This window comes from Marmota monax, unplaced genomic scaffold, assembly GCF_021218885.2.
Source record: "Marmota monax isolate L192 unplaced genomic scaffold, Marmota_monax_Labrador192_F-V1.1 WCK01_AAM20220418_F8-fsc00033, whole genome shotgun sequence".
NCBI classification, from domain to species: Eukaryota; Metazoa; Chordata; class Mammalia; order Rodentia; family Sciuridae; genus Marmota; species Marmota monax.
Genome location: NW_026694282.1, coordinates 4,920,723 through 4,942,580, shown reverse-complemented (window position 1 = coordinate 4,942,580; position 21,858 = coordinate 4,920,723). Strand labels below are relative to the sequence as shown.

General features: G+C 36.9%; 1 protein-coding gene across 3 annotated transcripts in view; it reads right to left on the bottom strand.

Annotated features, from left to right (window-relative positions):
- The window catches only part of Adamtsl1 (ADAMTS like 1), a 935,498-nt gene that overhangs the window by 237,056 nt on the left and 676,584 nt on the right, over window positions 1–21,858 (bottom strand). For all 3 annotated transcript variants that reach the window (XM_058586373.1, XM_058586374.1, XM_046467403.2), the window contains one exon: window positions 10,660–10,786. In XM_058586373.1, coding sequence (XP_058442356.1) covers window positions 10,660–10,786 — 127 coding nt within the window. The remainder of the gene's footprint in view (window positions 1–10,659; window positions 10,787–21,858) is intronic.

The following is a 21,858-nucleotide window of genomic DNA, read 5'->3' as shown; positions in this document are numbered from 1 at the left end:
GGTGCTCTTAATTTAAGAAAAGCAAAATAGGGAAGAAAGTTAGATTTTTCATTTTCTGTACGCTGACAAAAAAACTGCTCTTTTGAGTTGTACTTATATTAAAATTGTCATATTTGCTGATAAATTCTTGGTAATTTGGGACAGTTTGGGGGATTCTTCTACTTGGCTTCTACTACAGTGTTGTACACCAAAAAGTGTTTAAGAGATCTGAGACTATTTGGGGAGCCTGAGGCAGAAAGATAGAAAGTTTGAGGCCAGTTTGAAGAACTTAGTGAGACCCTATCTCAAAATAAAAAAATAAAAAGGGCTGGGGATGTAGCTCAGTGATAGAGCACACTAGGTTCAATTCCTAGTACCAGAGAGAGAGAGAGAGAGAGAGAGAGAGACAGAAACAGACAGACAGAGAGATCCCAGAATCCAAGTGCAATCTGGTGTCTTGTAACACCTGCCTCCTGTGTGATTAATGTAGCAGTGTGGCTGGTGAGGCAGGTATCCACATCTCTATTACAGTGCCCTTCATTCCTCTGATTACCCTTTCCTACAAAGGCACGCTGTTTTATGACCAGGTACACCTGCCAAATATCTCCTGGCTTTTCTGGAAGAACCATGGTGCCAGTCTATTAGATGTATTTTTAAAAATATGTCAATAATATTCAAAGACCAGCTTCACAGATTAGATAACCTCTTTCTCAGTTAAATGGACAAGCTTTCTATGGGAATCATAAATTCTGTCATTTCATATATATGAATTGTAAATGTCCTTTCTCAAGGAAATGACTACCAAGAATTTTACCTAAGGTTTCCTCTAAAAAAACTATATTGACATGTATATTCTATACTTTTTTACATAGAACATTTTATATTAGTTTTTAAATTTTGCAATATGTGAATGTTCTGTGAGATTTATTGGTGTATCAGAGAAAGGTGATAATGCTAAAATTTTGAAAAAACAGGCTTTCCTATTCTAATATCTGAGTTTATCTTATTTTTAGTTGTTAATAAATTTGTGTTTTTTTAAAGAATCTTCTCTCTCAACATTGGCGCTAATCCTTAATTCCATTTTTTTTTAAATGAAAGATCCATTGTTGCTAATACAATTGGCTACATAAAAATTTTTCTGCTGTAACTGATGAGGTTTTAATGATATATTTTAAACCTACATGCCAATTTTACTATCCCTAAAATATATCAAGTAGTCAGGTGTGGTGGCACACACCTCTGACCAGCTACTTGGCTATCCAGCCAGCCTGGGCAACCTAGTGAAACCCTGTCTCAGAATAAAAATAAAAAGGGGTGGCTGTGTGGCTCAGTGGCAGAGTACCCCTGGGATTCAATCCCTGGTACTACAAATATATATACACGTGTGTGTGTGTCTGTGTGTGTTTGTGTGTGTGTGTGTGTGTGTGTATTTATTTATCAGTAATTGCATAATGGAGGACGCATGGGAGAATGTATGCTGCACAGACCAAACAAGATGTTCCCTGCTTCCCCAACTGGAAAATTTCATCCTTTCAGATTCCTAGGCCAAAATCTTTTGTTCATTTTTATATTTAATAAGTTAGAAAATCCTATTGTCAAAATACCCCATTTCATTGATTCTGAGACGAACATTTCCTATTTTAACAAATATAAAATGAGAGTATCTCTCACACTGTAGTGCCTTAAATTTCCTCTCACCCAGAGAGGAATTGGTCACAGCTATCTGCCTACAGAGGTGCTAACATCAGAACAGCTAGTATCAAACTTGTGAAATGGAGCAGCTCTGAAGAAAATTCGAAAACAACAGAACACACTCATTTAGCTCTCAGGAATCAAATGATTGTGGTGGTTGCAGGGAGGTGAAGCATCAGAAGAGCTTAACATTTTCACAGAGGGAGTCAAAAGGTGTTTAGAGCGACATAATTTCAAAGGCAAGTTAAGAGCAAAGCACCAGGACTTCTGCCTCTGTGAAGTAACAAGGACCAGATTTACCATTCTGCCCGAAACAACCAAAAAATCATGACAAAATTATATGAAACCAAGGTTTTTAAGACAATGGACATCAGGCAAAAAGGGCAGAAATTCCTGAGATTCAGGGAATAAATGAGGTAAGTCCTAATATTGCCTAGATTATTGCCTTGCAAGAACTTCCTGGCTGTGGCTTTGGAAGTGGAAGTTCTATAGTAGAGGTTGGTAGATTCCATGACTTGAGACAAAACTAAAAGTCCAAGGAATCCAAGCGTTAGAATTTATGGAACGAAGTACCAGACAGGAGAGAGTATACAAGAGAGAACTAAGAGCTAAGATGGTCCCCTTGATGTATCCAGCAGCACACTGATCAATCCATGGACGTGAGGCAATTGCTTTAGGCTGGTGAACGAACTATAAGGAAGACGACATGGTGCTCACACAGGCCTGAGACTAGCACCTCATCCCACCAGCCAGACCTAAAAACTTCATAAGTCATGGAACGTCGAGTATCTAGAAGGAACTTATCTCAGTGGAAAGGCATAATTAAGTCTAGGTCAAAGATGGCTTTGGTTCCACCTACCAAATTTTAAGACCCCAAACGATCAAGTTCAAGTTAACTACTCCCAGAACAAAGTTCAAGACTATTTATAGAAATACAAAAATATCTAGTACCTCAAAAATAAAATTCACAATGATTGGCATCCAGTCAAAAATTACCAGGCATATAAAACAACAACAAACAAATACATATATATATATATATATATATATATATATTCCATTATTCCATATCAAAGTGAAAAGCTAAACAATCAAAACACAGAATTGAACATTAAAATAGTCATTATAACTGTATTCCATATATTTAACAAGTTAAGTACCGAAAAAGAAATCTAGGTCCACAAGATTTCACCAGTAAATGCTACCAAGCATTTGAACAAGAAATAACATCATTTCCATACAGTCTTATCCAGAACATAGGAGATGAGGGATCATTTCCCAGCTAATTAGATGAGGGTAGTATTATGCTTGTACTAAAACCAAACAAAACAGTACCCAAAAAAAGAATACTATAGGGCCAGGGTTGTGGCTCAGTGGTAGAGTGCTTGCCTAGCATGTGTGAGGCACTGGGTTCAATCCTCAGCACCACATACAAATTAATAAATAAAATAAAGGTATTGTGTCTAACTACAACTAAAAAATTAAAAAAAAAATACTAAAGGGCAGTATATCTCATGAATATAGATATGTTGGCAAATGAAGCCAGATCTATATATAGAACAGCAATGACTAAAAAGAGTTTATCCCAAGACTCATTTATCCCAGTTTATCACTATGACCAAGTGGGATTTATCCCAGGAATGGAAGGTTGGTTCTTTATTTGAAAACCAATTTATGCACTGCATCAAAATAAAAAATAAATAAAAAAGAAAACTGCACAATTATCACTTGAGGCAGAGAAAGAATTTGATAAAATTTAGCATTATTATAATAACTCAATCAATTAGGAAAAGAAGGGAACTTCCTCATTGTGCTAAAGAATATTTACAAAAACTTATAGCCAACATCATATTCACTGGTGAGAAATGAAATGCTTTCCTCTTAAGATTAAATCAAGATGCCCATTCTTACTACTCCTGTTCACTATTGTATTGCATGCCCTAGCCAGTCCAATAAGGCCAGAAAAAAAAAGAAATAAATAACTTGCAAATTGAAAAAGTAGAAGCAAAATGGTCCTTGTTTGTGAACAACATTATTGTTTAAGTAGAAAATTCCAGAAACCTACTAAGAATCTCTTAGAATGATTATGTGAGTTTGCAAAATACATAGCTCACACACAAAAATCAATCATGTTTTTATAGACTAGCAATATACAATCAGAATGAAAATAAAGAACATAACAACATTTGCTACAAGAAAGTACAAGAAGTATAACTCTAACTAAAGTATATAGGATCTATATGCTGAAAAGTATTAAGGGCTAGTGAAGGAAATCAAAGACAATCTACATCAATGGAGAGACAAGAAAGTCCTCAGATATTGGGTGACCAAACATAATAAAGAAGTCAAATTATTCTCCTTCCTGCCAAATAAATTTGTAGAATTCTAGTGAAAATTCTGAAGACATTTTTTTTGTGGCTATCCATAAGCAGACTTTAAAATTTTTATGGAAAGGCAAAGAAACAGAATGGAATACCAAAAATTAGTTCAAAAGAAAAGTTTCAGGAATTATACTACCTGATTTGAAGGTATAGTCAGCAAACAATGCGGCATTGGTGAAGAGATAGATACATATACCAAAATAGAGAGTCCAGAAACAGATGTATAGAAATGGTCAGTGGAATTTAGACAAAGATTTAAAGGTAATTCAGGGGAGGAAAGGATGCCTTTTCAACAAACCGTGCTGGAAGAATTGGGTGTCTCTCTCTCTCTCTCTCTCTCTCTCTCTCTCTCTCTCTCTCTCTCTCATACACACACACACACACACACAACACACACACGCACGCAATCAACCTAGATGTAAACCTTATATCGTACATAAAAGTAACTGAAAATAGGTCATAGATCTAAAGGTAAAAATGTTAAGCTATGCTACTTTTAGAATAAAACAGGAGAAATCTTTGTAACCTCAGGTTAGGCAAGGAGTTCTTGGATATGACATTAAAAGCATAATCCATGAAAGAAAAACATTGATAGCTTGGTCTTCATCTAAATAAAAAATTTCATTCTGTGAAAGATAATGTTAAGTAATTTGGGGGTAAAAAGCTACAGACTGAGAGAATATTTTAAAATCACATACAGAACAAAGAATTTATACCTAGAATATATAAATAATTCTAAAAAGTCCACAGTACAACCTATTTTAAAACAAAACAGCTTATTTTTTGAGGGAGTAAAAGGCTTAGCCTGGTGGTATACAGCTATAATCTCAGCTACTTGGGAGGCTGAGGTAGGAGAATCTAAATTTTGAAGCCAGCCTGGGCACCTTAGTGAGATCCTATCTCAAAATAGAATGAAAGGGACTGAGACAAAGCTCATTGGTACAGCACTCCTGGATTCAATCTCCAGTACCAAAACAAACAAAACACAAAATACTTGAATTGACCCTATACCCAAGAGTAAATAAGCACATGTATTCTAGGTTGAATAATATGTCTTCCACCGAAGATGACCATCAATTAATGAGCATGCTATGTCACATGGCAAGAGTATATTAAAGCTGCTGATGGAATTAAGATTTCTTATCAGCTGATTTTGAAACAAAATGATTGTCCTGCATTATCTGAGTGGAATTAATGGAATCAAAAACATTCTCACTATAGAAGAGGGAAGCAGAAGAAGAGATTAGAGTCAGAGAGAAACCTTTAGATGCTATGTTGCTGGCTTTAAAATACCTCAGTGCATATGGTCTTTAGAAGGTGGAAAATCAATACAGAAGAAAATGGATTCTCTCTCAGTGCTTCCAGAAAGAACACGGGCCTGCTAACAGCTTGATTTTAGCACAATGAAACCCCTTTTGAACTTCTGACCTTCAAAGAACTACAAATAATAAATTTGTACTGCGTTAAGTCATTAAGTTGTGCTAATTTGCTATAGCAGCAATTATAAACTAGTAAAACGTGAAAGATATTCCATATCATTAGACCTCAGGAAAATGCAAACTAAAACAGTGGTGAGATACCACTACATAATAATTACAATGGCTAAAAATGAAAAATACCAATAATACCAAGTGATGGCAAGAATGCAGAACATGTGAAATTCTCAGGTACTGCTGATGGAAATGAAAAATAGTAAGCCGCTCTGGAAAAAAAGTGTGGTAATTTCTTAAAATGTGAAATATACACCTACCATATGATCCAGCCATCCTACTCCTAGGAATTTATCCTACAGAAATCAAAGTGTATGTCCATACGTGAATGTTCATAAGAGCTTTATTTACAAAAGCCTCAATGTGGAAACAACTCAGCTGCCCATCAACAAATGGGTAAAAAAATGTGGTATGTCCATATGATGAAATTATCACTCAGCAATAAAATAAAATGAAGTATTGGTACTGCAATATTAATGAATCTCAAAATAATGCTGAATAAAAGAAACCAGACAGAGCGAGTATGTATTGTATAAATCAAATTATATGAAAGTCCAGAAATGCAATCTTATCTGTAGTGACAAAAGAGCATTTGTGGTTACCTGGGGGAAGGTTCAGGAAGAAACAGGAAGGATTACAAGGGGCACAAGAAAACTTTTGGATGGTGGATATGTTTATGACCTTGGTCATAGGGATGGTTGCACAGTGTGTGCACTGTACACTTTAAAGATGCTATTCATTAAGTGCCAATTAATAGCTCAATAAATTGTTTTTTTTAAGGACCAGTATCAAAAGATTTGAATTATTTTGTGTATTCTTTTCAAAATGCTCTAACATAAGAGCTCCTGATGTTGTACAAAGTCAAAAGTGATTTAAAAGAGTTGAGAAAAAGCCTTAGTTTAGTTTTACTTCTCAGTTTATTTCAGTTGTATGCACAAGGGTAACAGATGATTAAAAATATTTCTAAATTTAAAATAGATCTTTTAAAAACTATGAAGTAAAAACCCTAAGTGATCTGAAAGCATTGTGTCATAGTTTCTTAGTTTCAATGGCTGTTTTTTCTCCACCTATAGCACCTAAAATAATGGTGCATCTTGCAATCAGTGATGTCTTAGATTCAAAGAAATACACTATATCCAGAATTGGACCACTTTTATTCCCTTCCACAGTTACTGGTCCAAGCCATCATCATCAGTGACCTGACCTACTATAGTAGCTTCCCATCTGTTTCCCTACTTCCACTACAGTCTACTTTCAGCATGGATGGAGTGATCCCTTAAAAAAATAAATCAAGAGAAGTCAGTCTTCTGTTCAAAATCCTGCTGACTTTTCCTCTCATTCAGACTAAGAGCCAAAGTCCTTACATGACTCTGCAATGCCCAGGCCATTCTAACCCCATCTAATGACTTCCTGCCTTCATAATTTCCTCTAGAATTTTTGAAACTCACTTTCACTGTAGTCACCATCAACTTCTTTGTTCTTTGTAAAATATGTCACAAATGTACATATTACAGGAACTTTGCATTTGCTTCTTCTCTTCCCCATGACTTGCAGTATGCTCTCCTCATCCTCCATCAAATCCTTGTTCAAATGCTTTCTTATCAATGAGTCCTTTCCTTAGTAACCTATTAAAATTGCAATTCCACTCCAACACTCCTGGCTGGCAGCCCATCCCCATCTCATGTGCTTCTCCCTGCTTTACTTTTTCTATAGTTCCTAACACCTTATGCATATATGCATTTTATGTATGTTTCATCGATCTGCCCCTCAAACTAGTATATGCAAAAAAGGATTTTTGTCTTTTCTGTGTTTCCAGCACCTAGAACAGTTCCTAAGCATATAGCAGATGCCCAGTAAGTACTTGCTGTTGACCAAATGAATATATATCCTTGAGTGGCTAATGGTTATAGCTTGAAGCATCTAGGCACAAGGTGGAAATTTATTTACTGCTTTATGCTGTCTTTAAAAATCATATGTATTTTGTACTTATAGGGATTTATATGTATTTGTTTCATTATTAATAATTTGCCAGATTTATAGTCCAGGAATATGTTTGCCCATAGCCGTTATAAATCACTGTGAGTCACAGTCTGAGTAGCACATCTTTGAGTATTAGAGACTCATTTTATCTGGATATAAATTAGTTTATCTGGCCTCTGCCACTCAAGAAAGGTAGAGAGAGAGAGAGAGTTTTAGGATTCCCAGGTGGTTTCAAAATACAGAGATGAGAGGTCCGTAAGTTGTAGACAAATTAATAGCAAATAGGCTGGCTCTAGGTCTAAGAACTTTCTAAGTATATTTGGAAAAGACATAATATGATACAAGTTAATAAAACTTGTGGGAAAATGAACATTTAAATTTTAAGAATGGAAAGCAAGGTAATGTTAACTAATTGATTATTATTTTTTCTTTAATTAGGCTGGGCAAGTCTGGAAGTAACCAGGAAAAAAATGTAAAGATAGTCTTGTACTTTTAAAAAGAGGGAAGAGCCTTGATTTTTCTTTATTTCCATGGTCTGTATTTGTAATAGTCAATTATAATGTCTTTTCCTACAAAATGGTTTCTTTTTTATTCACCAGTAAATGGCAGCCATTTGATAAGTTCCTCTGATTTCTCTTTTTCCTTCTGGCATGTTCGACCTTAGTCTTTCTCCTCTCTTCTGTTTTTTCTTTGTTCCCCTGAGTCTTGATAACATACGGGGGAAAAAAAAAGAAACCTTGGATATAAATTTAGAAAGAAAATGAGTTCAATGTGCGGAATCCAAATGCTAGGAGTTCGAAAAGAGCATGTGGCTGGCTTATGGCTCCTTTTGGCAGAACTTGAGGAAAGACCTGGCAGAACTCCTCCAGACCCTCAGGGGTGGAGCACAGCTCACCTGGCCAGCACTCTGGGTCCTGCAGAGCAGCCTAATCTTCCCTGCCTGTGGGCTGCCTTGCAGTCTGTAAATGTAGGGTAGAAGATTCTTCTGGGGTGGAGAAAACGAAAGTGAGGCAGTTTGGTCAGCATCTGCTATAGATTGTGGTGAGGTGCATTGCATATGCTGGACTTTATTGATATAAATCACTTTGTCATGAGGCATCATCAGTGCTCAGGTAAACGAATCAATTGCACTTTGTCATTATGTATAATCATCAGCTTGTGTGTTATATAATTTACCCACTGTTGGTCTTGAATAGAGCACTTTTCATTGAGGTATTTGTTTGCAGACCTGAACTTGACATATGGCTCCCAATTTGTTTCATTTTTTTTCCTTAAGAGTTTCTTCACCTTTGTTACACCTTTGTGATTCAAGGCCCAGTGGTCATGAGTCACTCCCTAACAGGAGGACAAGAAGAATGTCTACTGGATCCGTGTTCTGGCTCCTCCGCGAAAATGAAAGGTGGGGGGCATGAGAATACAGAAGGATCCCCACCAGGAAGACATGCTGTCAGAAGTCACCAGACAGTCGTTATTACACATACTCGGCATCCCCCTTTGTGCCCGTGCTTATTCCTAGATAATGGGCACTGGCTCAATTATATGACAAATAGAAAGATTTTAATTTTTCCAGTATTCCTTAAAGAATTCTATAAGAGGCAAGAGTCGTCTCCTCCTCCTCCTCCTCCTCTCCTTTTTAGTTGTCACTTTTATTTTATTTATTTATTTATATGAGGTGCTGTGAATTGACCCCAGTGCCTCACACATGCCAGGCAAGCACTCTACCACTGAGCTACGATTATAGCCCAAGAGTTGCCCTTCCAATGTAATTGTTCCCTTAAATATCCAACCATAGCTTCAGAGTTGAATCTCAGAATCATGCCTCTATTCATTCCTGGTTTCTATCTTCAAATTTCTTTAATTTTTCATCTTATAAAAGTTACAACACATGACCAAAGAAAAATCTCACCTGAATGTACTGTATTAATGTCTAAGTTACCTCATCCTCAGTTTAGCCTGACAGTCTTTTAAAAAATTTTTAATTTTTACAGAATTACATTTTTCATGGCTTCTGGGAAGCTAGAAGGTGGAGAGTTCCTGAAACTTGTGCCTCTGTTTTTTTGTTTGTTTGTTTGTTTTTTTCCCCTCCACCTGTGTTGAAGGCCTGAGGTCTGTCTTCCTGCTCCTTCTTCCCCAGGCCCACCCTTCTGGCAAGTCGCCTTATGACCTCTCTGAATAGCTCTCCAGGGTACCTCAGAACAATTGCATTTATCTTCCTTCTTGACCTCCAAGTCCATTTAAAGCCACAAACTCACCTTAAGCCAATTGTTTTTCTCCAACAAATTGACAAGTCAGGAGAACAAAACCACACTGAGCAAAGACACTCATTTTCATTTCCTGAGTCAGGGGAGACAGGGTGGAAAGAGATCCTGAATCACAGATCAATTGAGATTCTGGATAAAGGTAATATCTGGAGAAAATAGGCCAAGCAAGGACAAAATACCATTAAATGTGTATGTCCTTGAGTATCAGAGTGGTCTTATCTGGATCTTTATAGCTCTGTGACTTTAAGAAAGTCACATAATCTAGTTAGCTTCAGTCATCTTATCCACCTCCTGGAAATTAATACTACTTTGCTCTTGTGATTGCTAAAAAGATTAAGTGAGATGATCAGCTAAAATTCTCAGCACATGCATATACAGTAAGCACATATTTGCTGGTGTAGAGAATTCGGGACATAAAGATCAATAAAGGGCTTTACATAATCACTGCCAATATTAATTCTGAAAGGCCCCTTGGTAAATGCAAATCACGTGATTTGACAGTGACAGCAGGGGAGTGGTGTCCAGCTTCCCACTCTCTCCTCTATATCCCAGGCAGGAGCTTGAATATAGTCCATCCTCGTATTGGGCAGGAGAATCCATGTTTGCTCAGAGAGCATCTCTAGACACATGTCTAGTTCCCTCCTGCTGAGCCTCAGAAGGAGAGAGTTCCTTCTTGGCATTGCAACCAGTGATCTGACTTGACCCATATAAACTGATCCACAAAGTGGGGACATGAAGCTTTCTTCAGCATTTTCAAATTCTTCTCCACTTTGGTGGAGGTGTTATTTCCCTGGTTGCTCAGGGAACCAGAGCTGAGCCAGGGAAGGATAACAAGTTAACAAGTCCAAAGATTGCCCCTTCTCTGTAGTGTCTTACATTTAGTTGCAGAGAGCTGGGATTTATACTGCCCTCGGACCAGCCGGCAGGTGGACCCATCTCCATTGCAGACCCCACAGTTATCCTCCTTGACGGTGCTTCCCAGCTGGTGGTCACAGCCAACGATCTAACGAGAGAGAGAGAGAGAGAGAGAGAGAGAGAGGTGTAATTCAACCGGGCTTCTCCCAATGCTGGGATCCATGTAAGGCTATTTGCCACCAAATGACCCTCCCTTTATCCCCGGGGACCCCAAAACATACTTCCTGTGAAGGGGACTGAGATGAAACAGTTTGAACCAAGCTAAGAAGAAATAAAAATAACATGGGTAAAGATATCTTTATAGTTCAAATATATAAATAGGAAGAAGGTAGAAGGGAGAGAATGGGAAAAGGAAAGAATGGGGAAAGAGTAAGGGAGAGAAGAACTATTGCTATGACAGAATATTAATTTAAAAATATTTCCCAGTGTCAAAAGGCCCACTCATACATTGCTGGTGGGACTGAAAATTGGTACAGCCAATATGGAAAGCAGTATGGAGATTCCTTGGAAATCTGGGATGGAACCACCATTTGACCCAACTATCCCACGCCTGTGTCTAAACCCAAAGGACTTAAGAACAGCATACTACAGGGACACAGTCACATCAATGTTTATAGCAGCACAATTCACAATAGCTAAACTGTGGAACCGACCTAGATGCCCTTCAGTAGATGAATAGATAAAGAAAATGTGGTATATATACACAATGGAATATTACTCATCAATAAAAGAGAATAATATCATGGCATTTGCAGGTAAATGGATGGAGCTGGAGAATATAAGTAAAATTAGCCAATCCCCCCCCCCCAAAAAGAAAAACAAATGCCAAATGATTTCTCTGATTTAAGGATGCTGATTCATAATATGCTGTAGGGGGGTGGGATGGGAGGATTAAATGAACTCTAGTTAGGGCAAAGGGGAAAGGGGAGGCAGTGGTAGGGAGGGATTAGAAGGGTAGAAAAGACTTCGGAATGGGATGATCATCATTACCCTAAGTACATGTATGAAGACATGAAGAATGTGACTGAACTTTGTGTCTAACCAGAGATATGAAAAATCGTGTTCTATATGTGTAATATGAATTGTAATGCATTCTGTTGTCATATATAACAAATTAAAATTTTAAAAAATTAAAAAATATTTCCCAGTGTCAATAATTATGATTTGTTAAAATGATAAAATATTCAGTCATGAGGTAAGCAACAGGAAGCATTTTACAAATAATCTGCAGGTTCTCTATGTCCCTTAGAATGTGAGCTACATAAGGGTAGGGGTTGTATGTTGGGCCTATTGACACATTCCAAGCAACTGGAAGAATGTTTAGTGGACTATAAGTTAATAAAGTATTGCTGAATGAAGTGAAGATACCTTCTTTTCTAGCTAGCACTTCAGCTAAGAAAAAAAGAGACAGAACTAGCTATCAGACATGAGGTCCATGAATTTATATGGAGGAAACTGGAGGGTTGGAATGGAGGGTGGCAGAGCCTGTTCTTTGCCTGGGCCTCTCCTGTATCAAACACAATACAGATACGTCATTGATTCCCACAATGATTATATATGATATCCCCACCTTATACTTGAGGCTATTAATCTTGCCTAAGGTCTCTTGGCTAGTAATAAGCCAGGTTCTAAAGGCTCCTAATAAAACATTTATGCTTAGTCCAAATTAGACTTGATAAAGTCACAAGTCTTTACAAAGTAAGTGGGGAAACATTTTTTTTTGCTATAGTTGATGTTTTTAATATTTCTTTTTTCCATATTATCTTTTATTTGTTTTAATTAGATACACATGACAGTACAACAATCTTAACATATCATACATTTGAATCAGATGGGGTATAATTTCTCATTTTTCTGAGTGTACAGGTTATAGAATCATATTGGTCATGCAGTCACGTATATACACACAGTAATAATCATGTCTATTTTATTCTGCTGTCCTTCCTACCCCCCTTCCCCTCCCCTCCCCTCCCTCACTTCTCTCTACCCAATCTAATGTGACACACTTCTTTTTTTTTCCTCACATCGTCATACAGGTATTCTGTATAACCATGAGGGTCTCCTTCCATCTTCCGTGCAATTCCCCTTCTCCCTCCCATTCCCTCCCACCTCTCTTCCTTATTTAGTGATAAATCTTCTTCTCATGCTCTTCCTCCCTACCCCATTTTGAATCACCCCCTTTATATCAGAGAAGACATTCGGAATTTGTTTTTTAGGAATTGGCTAACTTCACTCAGCATAATCTGCTCTAATGCCATCCATTTCCCTGAAAATGCCATGATCTTGTTATATTTTTAGTGCTGAGTAATATTCCATTGTGTATATATGCCACATTTTTTAAATCCATTCATCCATTGAAGGGCATCTTTATTCTTTTCTTTCTAATGTTTGATTTTTAAAACCATCAAATCCAGACAGAAGTAGTGGTGCATGGCTATAATTTTACCTATTTAGGAGGTCAAGGCAGGAGGATTGCAAGATCAAGTCTAGCTATGGAAACTTAGTAAGATCCTGTATCAAAATAAAAAATAAAAAAAGGTCTGGGGTAGAGCACCTGTGTGTTCAATCCCCAGTACTACCACCAAAAAAAAGAGAAATGAAATAAAATAAAGAATCAATTTCAAATTATACCAGGTTATATATGTTATAGTTCTAGTTTGAGCTAACATTTGGACTCATTCTATCCCAAACTGTTTAAATTATGAGAACTGGAGTGATATCTGAAGGGGTGTATCTCCAAAAAGTTTTTGCAATTCATCCTTCTTTAGTAAACCTGGTCCTTCCTTGAGGCTTGATTTTCCTTTCATACCTTTAATTAGTAATTATAAACATATAGTTAAGCCAACATTTAAAAAATAATTATTTAGCACTGTGTTATATATGGACTCTATTTTTAAAATATAGTAATGCATATTTTTTTTTTAATTTGAAAACCCAAACATGTCTTAAATAGATGACAAAGCAACAATGGCTTCAATAATTGCAAATTTTTTGAAGCAGAGATATTAGGACAATATCGTGCTGAATCCTAAAGTGGGGAACAAAGGCAGATTGGCTCCATCCTGTGGGTTCACTGTGGTCACCTCATCTACTCAGAGGCTGCAAGGAGGTCGTATCACAATTCAACCAGGTTTCATCCATGCAAAGCCAAAAACATGCTGGCTTAAGACTTCTTTGGTATGTTTCTATGTAATTATAGAAAAATTATTCTAAAAATTCTTATCTGTAGATGGCCCCACACATGAACTGATCATATATTTGATTCTGAGTGTAGTGTGAAATGTGATTGTAGAGTATCTATTTTTTTAAGTCATTTAACCATTTAAGTAACATTTATTGAAGACCTGCTATGGGCCAGGCACTGTACTGGAAGCAAAATTCAACGGTGAATTTAAGCACATATGGGCCCATCCTCCTGAGACGTACAGTCTAGTGAGAGAGGCAGCTATTACTCAAATATCACACACAATAAAAGTAAAACAAGAATGATGAGAAAAGCTATAAAACACAGGCACATGGTACACTGAGAGGATAAAATATGGAGAATTTATTTGGTTAGAGAGACCAAAGAGGAATTGACGGAGGAAGAGATTTTTGGAGCTGAGAAGCGAATGAGGAGTCAAGAGTTACCAGCTGGAGGGAGGTGTTGCTGTGAGGTTTGCCATATCTTTTAGGAATGCCTAGATCCTAGCTAATTAGAGAGGAAGCAAAAACCAAAGTTGGCAAAAATAAAAGAATGTCACAAGACTAAAATCACTGGATTGCCTTGGCGGGTGGACTCCTTTCAAGAAGCACGGCCGTCCTAATTTAGTCAGCAAAGGAGTACTGACCCTCCTGTTCTGCAGCTCAAAACTGAAGAGAGATGGGCTTAATCTTACAAGATCCCTAACTATGTGGGAGGACAAGCTGGGCAGTGGGCATGGGAATATATATTCCCAGTCTTCTCAAACCTAACGGGATTTACTCCTTCAATTATAGGAATTTCAGGTTTCTCGAAAGATTTAAGTTTCTCTGGAAAATTTTGTTTGCAGACTCTGATGTCTCTAACAGAGCCAAAGGAGATAATCATGAAAATCCTTCTCTAATCCTAACGATTTCTTATGGTTCCAAAACCATTTTAAGAAAAGAACAATTCAGCTTCATGGATCCAAAGTAACAGTCATATGAGGAATAGCTAAATATGAGGTGACATACTTTAAGGCTAACTTGGCCAGGCCCCTGACTTAGCACTCTCAGTGTGGGTTTATGGACCCCAGGATGTGAACCAAGACAATTCTAAATGGGCGTGTGTTGTTTAACTTTGGTGTTTAAAAGACAAACATCTCCCTGACACGATTGTGTTTGTTCTTTTCTCTGTATCAATTTCTCTTTAAGATGCCAAAATATTCTAACTCAATTATTTTTAAAATGTGGAAGACTTTATCATCAGATAAAATGTTCTTGTTTTGGTCCAAGTGGAAAATTGTTTGCAATTATACCAGGGTAATCATTTTCGACATATTTTAATCTGTTGATCTTGAGTAACTTAGATTAATTAAAAATTAAACTGTTATTTTAAGACCAATTATTACTAACAGAGAAAAATAACTAGGAATGCATGAATGAGCAGAATTGGCAGATATAATGCCAGATTCCCTCGGTGCCTTTGCACATGCTGTTACTTCTGTCAAGAATCCCCTTGACCAATTCTTTATTTGGAAAAATTTTATTTATCTTTCAAACCCTAAATTAAGTGTCTCATTCTCCAAAAAGTCTTTTTCCAGAGTCCAGAGCTAACTGCTTTATTGCTCTATGCTTCCTTAGCCTTTTGGTCGTATCTCTGTGTTGCAGAGATTACTGGTTACCACTCAATACCTACCTTCTCCCGCTTTTCTCTGTAGTAGAACTCCAGTTTTACTTGAGATGGCAGGATATCTAGTTAAAAGAATTGGCCCTGTTACCAAGTTGTAATTGGTGAAATAAAAGTGAATGCGTTGTATATTCTAAGAAGGATACTTAAAAGGAACTGACAGCTGGGGAGAGCTCCCTTCTGCTGCTACCTTCTTACCTTCCTGTTGGCTCCAGTAGACATTTGGAAAAACAAGACAAGCTTGAGAATGGGAGCCTTGAACTAAAGATGGGGGGAGAGAGAGAGAAAAAAAGAGAGAGGAAGGGAGGGAGTGAGGGAGGGGGAGAGAGAGAGAGCTCTGTTCCTAAACCACATTCGGTCTATTAGTTTGGACTTTCTTTGATATATACCCAATTCAAATTGTCATATAATTGATATTGAGTTTAACAAACATGTTTGTCTTTACACCAGAAAATGAGTTAATTGAGAGCATGTGTTTTACTAAACTTTATATCTCTGCTGCTTAACACAATATTTGACATTTGAGATACATAATGAATACTGGCAAATCAATGAAACACAAACATCAAGCACATATGGGTTGTCTAACATTTCCAATGTAGGTGATAGGCAAATATAGGGTGTAGTCACTGATGACATACCTGTAGGCAAAGTGACGACTATTGGCCAAATCTAAACCTCCATCTTGATGTATGAACAAGAATTACTGAAAAGGGCTAATATTTTTTCGAGACCATTTCCTAAGTGCACCTATGTTCATCATTAGCAAAATGTCATGAAAGGCAATTTTCAGGTCTCTGAATCCCCAGACTCACCCATTCTGGACAAAACATTATGTGAGATAATCATCACTCATGACTTTGGCAACTACATGGAATCTTTTTGTAAAGGGTGAAAACTTTTTTGACCTCATGCAGTTTATTAGTATTCTGTTACTAGATGTCAGCTGGATACAAGATCTAACCCCATCTTCATCCAAAATGATTATAGAGTTTTGCTTATTTTATAATTTTTTTAAAAATCTCAGCTGCCATAGAAAGTGAGAAGCTCCAACAATAATTTAGATAAAGACAAAATCTTACCCTGTGACTTTCCACGATTAATATTTTTGTTGTTCAGATACCACTAGTGGATCATGAAATTTTGCTTTTATATCTTAAAAATATGTATTTTGTGCCCTGTCTTATATACATGTAAGCATACACATATACAAACATGTAGTCCTTTGTCTTATTTTTGAGCAGAATATGTGCATTTATTTTATTTTATTTTTTTCAGGTACATTTGCAATGATTTTATTTTATTTATTTTTTTTTTTTTGAATTTTTATCATTGGTTGTTCAAAACACTACATAGTTCTTGACATATCATATTTCACACTTTGATTCAAGTGGGTTATGAACTCCCATTTTTACCCCGTATACAGATTGCAGAATCACATCGGTTACACATCCACTGATTTACATATTGCCATACTAGTGTCTGTTGTATTCTGCTGCCTTTCCTATCCTCTACTAGAATATGTGCATTTAACAATGTTGATTTTTCTTCATTATTCAGGATTTACAAAGGGTAATGGAGAATCTTCCCTAGACAAAAATTAGGACCACAGCATCCAACCCAGGCCTTGGGCCTGCAGTGGATGTTGACAGGAAGTTCTTCCTTCACATTATAGACCTTATGGCAAGTAAACAGGAAGAACATAAGATCGAATTCTTGAGACACCAAAACGGGTAAAAAAAAAAAAATCTTCAATAGTAGTTATGTGAAAAATATCAACACACTAATAATTTGGAGAATGTAAGTAAACATAATCCATAAGCAATATCAGACCCTGGACTAACATTCTTAGATGGGTTCGTACTGGCCTCATTTCAAATGGTTTCCCATAAAGACCTCAGCTTCTAGCATCAAATACTAAGTCAATGATGTCAAGCTTTTCTGGATCCAACACCATGAGGTAAGATACTTTTAAACCCCTCTATTTTCAGCACTAGGAAAGACAAATATGGAAAAGTAAACTCTACAAATCTGATCACAGCTGCTCTTATAATTATTTAATTCAGACAAAACTTTGAGGGTGACAGTGTGTACTTATACACATTATACCTCATTTTTAAATAAATAAGGCTGACAGTACATATCTAACCTTATTCTTCAAAGATTTAGAGATTAGTTTGTTCATGCCTAACCTTTCTATAAAGATTTATAGCATATATATTTGGTATCATAAAATTTTTAAAAAATGTGTAAATGGGTCAAAAGGAAATCAAGGATAAGACAGATAAAGATAATACCAGACACGGGAACCACATACAACACCCACAAGTTTGTAAGAGGTGGGGAGGGGGTGTCACACATCTGTATTTGAGTTTCTTAGAATAGAGGAAAACATGAGCACTTGTAAGAATTGAAAAAAAAGGCATCTATTGAATCTTTCCAAAAATTTATAGGTAATATGTTCCTTGTAGCAGATATAATAAATATCAGTGGAATGCCTGAATCAAAAACTGGCTCAGGAGAACCATAATTACTCAAAGTACCCAAATCCTAGATATATATTTTCTGTGAGTCTTCTGAAAGACAGTCCCATATAACAAGGTTCCAATGTGAGCAAATAAAAACAAGTTTTAAAGACGTGGCTCTTAATAACCTCTGATTAAGCCTAATGCTCAGAGAACATTCAGTAAAAGCAAATTTTAAGAATCCAAAACAAATCAGCCAGGTGCAAAGCACTGTGACAGTCTGGTCTAGTCCTTCAGGGTAGACTTTAGTGCACTTTGGGCTAGGCTGGCAAAAATACGGCACATGTGCAGCTATTTCTCCTGCCAAGACCCACAGCAGACATTGCTAATCAACTGTAGCATTTTTGGCCACTGAGCTTTTATGTGGCCCCAGATCCTTTATGCTATTGTACTCTAGAAGCCAAATCCAATAGACTATGGTTGTCATATGAGGAGACTAAACCAATTTACTACTCTAGAGTTAGGGAAATGAATTGGCTGCCTCCCTTTCAGACAATTCTCCACAAATATTATTTCTCTCAAGATTTGAATGATTTCAAGTACCGATGGTAATACTAAAGTTCAGAGAAAGCTTCCCAAAGGCCAAATGGTGGTAAGTAAAAACACCAAAATTTCATATTGTAGGGTGTCTATTAACCACGAAAAGGCATACTATATAATATTGGTATGACAATGGAGTGGTGATAACCAGGTTGAACATTTTTATCAAGTTCACCATGGCCAGAGAGCTAAATGTATACCCAGGAATGAATAGATGGTTTCCTCTTAATATGTGACTTGGAAGCACATAAGGGAAGTGAACGGGAAGGTGCCTCTCCCTGTCTAAACCTGCCACCTCCCCAACCTCATGCATGTACATCCATACACATACACTAAACTTCTCTCTCTGTCTCTCTCTCTCTCTCTCATAATTTGTTTCATGTGTCCAAATTTCCTCCTCCTTTATACACATGTTTGACTTACAAATAATGTTTCCAATATGAGAAAGTAGGATTCCCAGTCATTCACAAAGGTGCTAACAGTGGTCCATGAGCTATGTTTACTCTTTCCAAAAGCCTCATGGAAATATATTTACCTGCAATAAAACCACATAAGGTCCCCAAAACACCAGCCATCTCATTATACAAATAAGCTGAATCCTGATCTTTGTTGCATTTATATTTTAATTGCTCAGGTCTTTAAGTCATAAAATAGGAAAACAAATTATTACTTAATAATGCCACATTTTGAGTAGATGGAAACTTCCAAAACACAAAGTCCATAGGGGGAAAAAATAACAAAGACAGCTTTGTGTCAAAAAGTTGAGAACCGCTCATGAAGTCCTTTGTTTGTTGTTCCCATACCCTTGGGAAGAGCAACACATGAGGCTGTTGATTATACTCAAATTAAATGAAATCAACTGAGTATAAGGCATTATGCTGGCTGTTATGGTGCTGTGGGGAATACATACTGGTTGTAGGCATGGTCGCCACCTAGGTGAATGGGATTCATCAGCTTATTTCCCAGAACAGGTGAGAGTCAAAAAGGAGTAAGATCATGAAGACTGAAGGTTAAAGCAGTATAGAGGAGCAGAAAGACAGACAGAAAGCCAACCAGAGTTTGCCAAACACTTACTATATTTAGGTACATTGTGCATCTTCTCACTTAATTCTTATAATAGCCCTGAAACTAGCTAAAATCACATCTGTTTAAAAAAAGTAAAATTAAGATTCCAAAATTTTTTGAAAGACTTGCCCTAGATCTCATTACTAGGACATGGTATTGCCAGAGTTGAAATTCAGGCAGAATAGCATCAGGCCCTCCATGAGTGGTCCCTTTAGCTCATGTCATATTGCATTGCTCTTGGGGGTTCGAATCAGATGAAGGGACAGGAAGGGAGATGCATATGTTTCTGTCAGTCACATCTTGTTGCCAAAAGTGACACCTGACAGTAGCTTGAAGGTCTGATATTGAGCATCAAGAACAATGTGGGTTATCTGCAGTCAGTAGATTTGAAAGTGTAAACAGGGATTTTCTTCTTCTTTTTTTTTTTTGAGGGATTAATTCAGTAAATTTCAAAACAAGTAGCTGGTTTTGTTCTGTATAGCTACCTGCTGCCAAAGGAAAATAGTGATAAATACCCATAGGCTATTGGCCTATTCAGAATGAGAAGTAGCTTTCCTTCTAATATACAAATTTTTTAAAATTACCTTTTTGTTTTAATTAGTTATACATGACAGTAGAATGCATTTATGCACTTTGATATATTGTACATAGATGGGGTATAATTTCTCATTTTTCTGAGTGTACATGTTGTAGAATCATATTTGTCAGTCACATATATACACAAAGTCATAATGTCTGTTTCATTCTATCTTTCCTATCCCCACATCCCCTCCCCTCCCTTCTCTTCACTTCCCTCTACCTAATCTAAGGTAACTCTATTCTTCTCTAGTGCTCCCCGTGCATCTGCATATTAGAGAAAACATTTAGTCTTTGGTTTTTTTGAGATGGGCTTATTTCACTTAGCATGATATTCTCCAACTCCATCCATTTACTGTCAAATGTCATAATTTAATTCTTCTTTAAAGCCGAGTAATATTCCATTAAGCATATATACCACAATTTCTTTATCCATTCTATCTATTGAAGGACACCTAGGTTGGTTTAGTTATTGTGAATTGAGCTGCTATAACAAATTTATGTTAAGACATTAATTGCCTTTCTACCAGGTAAAGATTTTCCCAAAGAAAATCTTTGTTAGTCTATCTATGTCAGTCTCTCTGGAGTTTGTAAATCTCTGTGAAGGCTGGTTTGTTTCCTAGTATAGTACCCACGAGGTGCTCCATCATTTAACTGAGTCACCTCTCCAACCTCAGCTCTCTCCGGCTCACTTTCCCAGATGTTCTTCAAATGCATCAAGCATGTTCTCATCTTAGGACAACCATGGTTGTTGCTTATGATTGGAGCTATAACTGCTTCCCCAGACATTTTTCTACAAAAGCTGTCCTGACTCTTTAAAGTATCTGCTTAAGAAAATATCTACCTCCTCAGTAAGTCCTATTTCAACCATTCCATTGAAAGCTATTTCCCTTTCCAGTTCCAAGTACTCTTACCTTGTCCCACTTTTTCTTTTTCTTTTACAGACTTATTTTATAATACAATATAACATGCACTCATCTTAAGCTTATTGCTTTCTATTTCTTACTATAACATAATGCCACAAGGTCAGGGATATTTGTATGTCTTGTTTACTCTCTGTCTAGAACTGTGTCTGACATACAGCATGCAACTAGTTAATATTTGTTGAATGAATGAATGCAGTCTTTAAGCAAAGTTATGGGTGACAGAGATATACTGTGAATTCAAAGAATATTCCTCTTTGTTCCAACATACAACATAACAACTATCATTATTTAAACTTTATTTAACTGCTATGGTTTAGATATGAGGTGTCTCCCAAGCTCACATGTGAGACAATGCAAGAATGTTTAGAGGCGAAGTGATTTGATTATGAGATTTGTAACCTAATCAATGTATTAATCCACATGAGTGGATTAACTAGGTGATCACTGTAGGCAGGTAGGATATGGCTGGAGGAAGTAGGTTGCTGGGGGACTTTGGAGTTTACATTTTGTCCCTGGTTACTGGAGCTGTCTTGCGCTGCTTCTTGGTTGCCACCTTGCCCTTCTGCCATGAGGTTCTCCCTCACCTCAGGCCAGAGCTATGCAGTAGGCCAATCTCGGACTAACCTCTGAAATGGTAAGCCCAAATAAGCTTTTCCTCCTGTACGTTGTTCTTGTGATA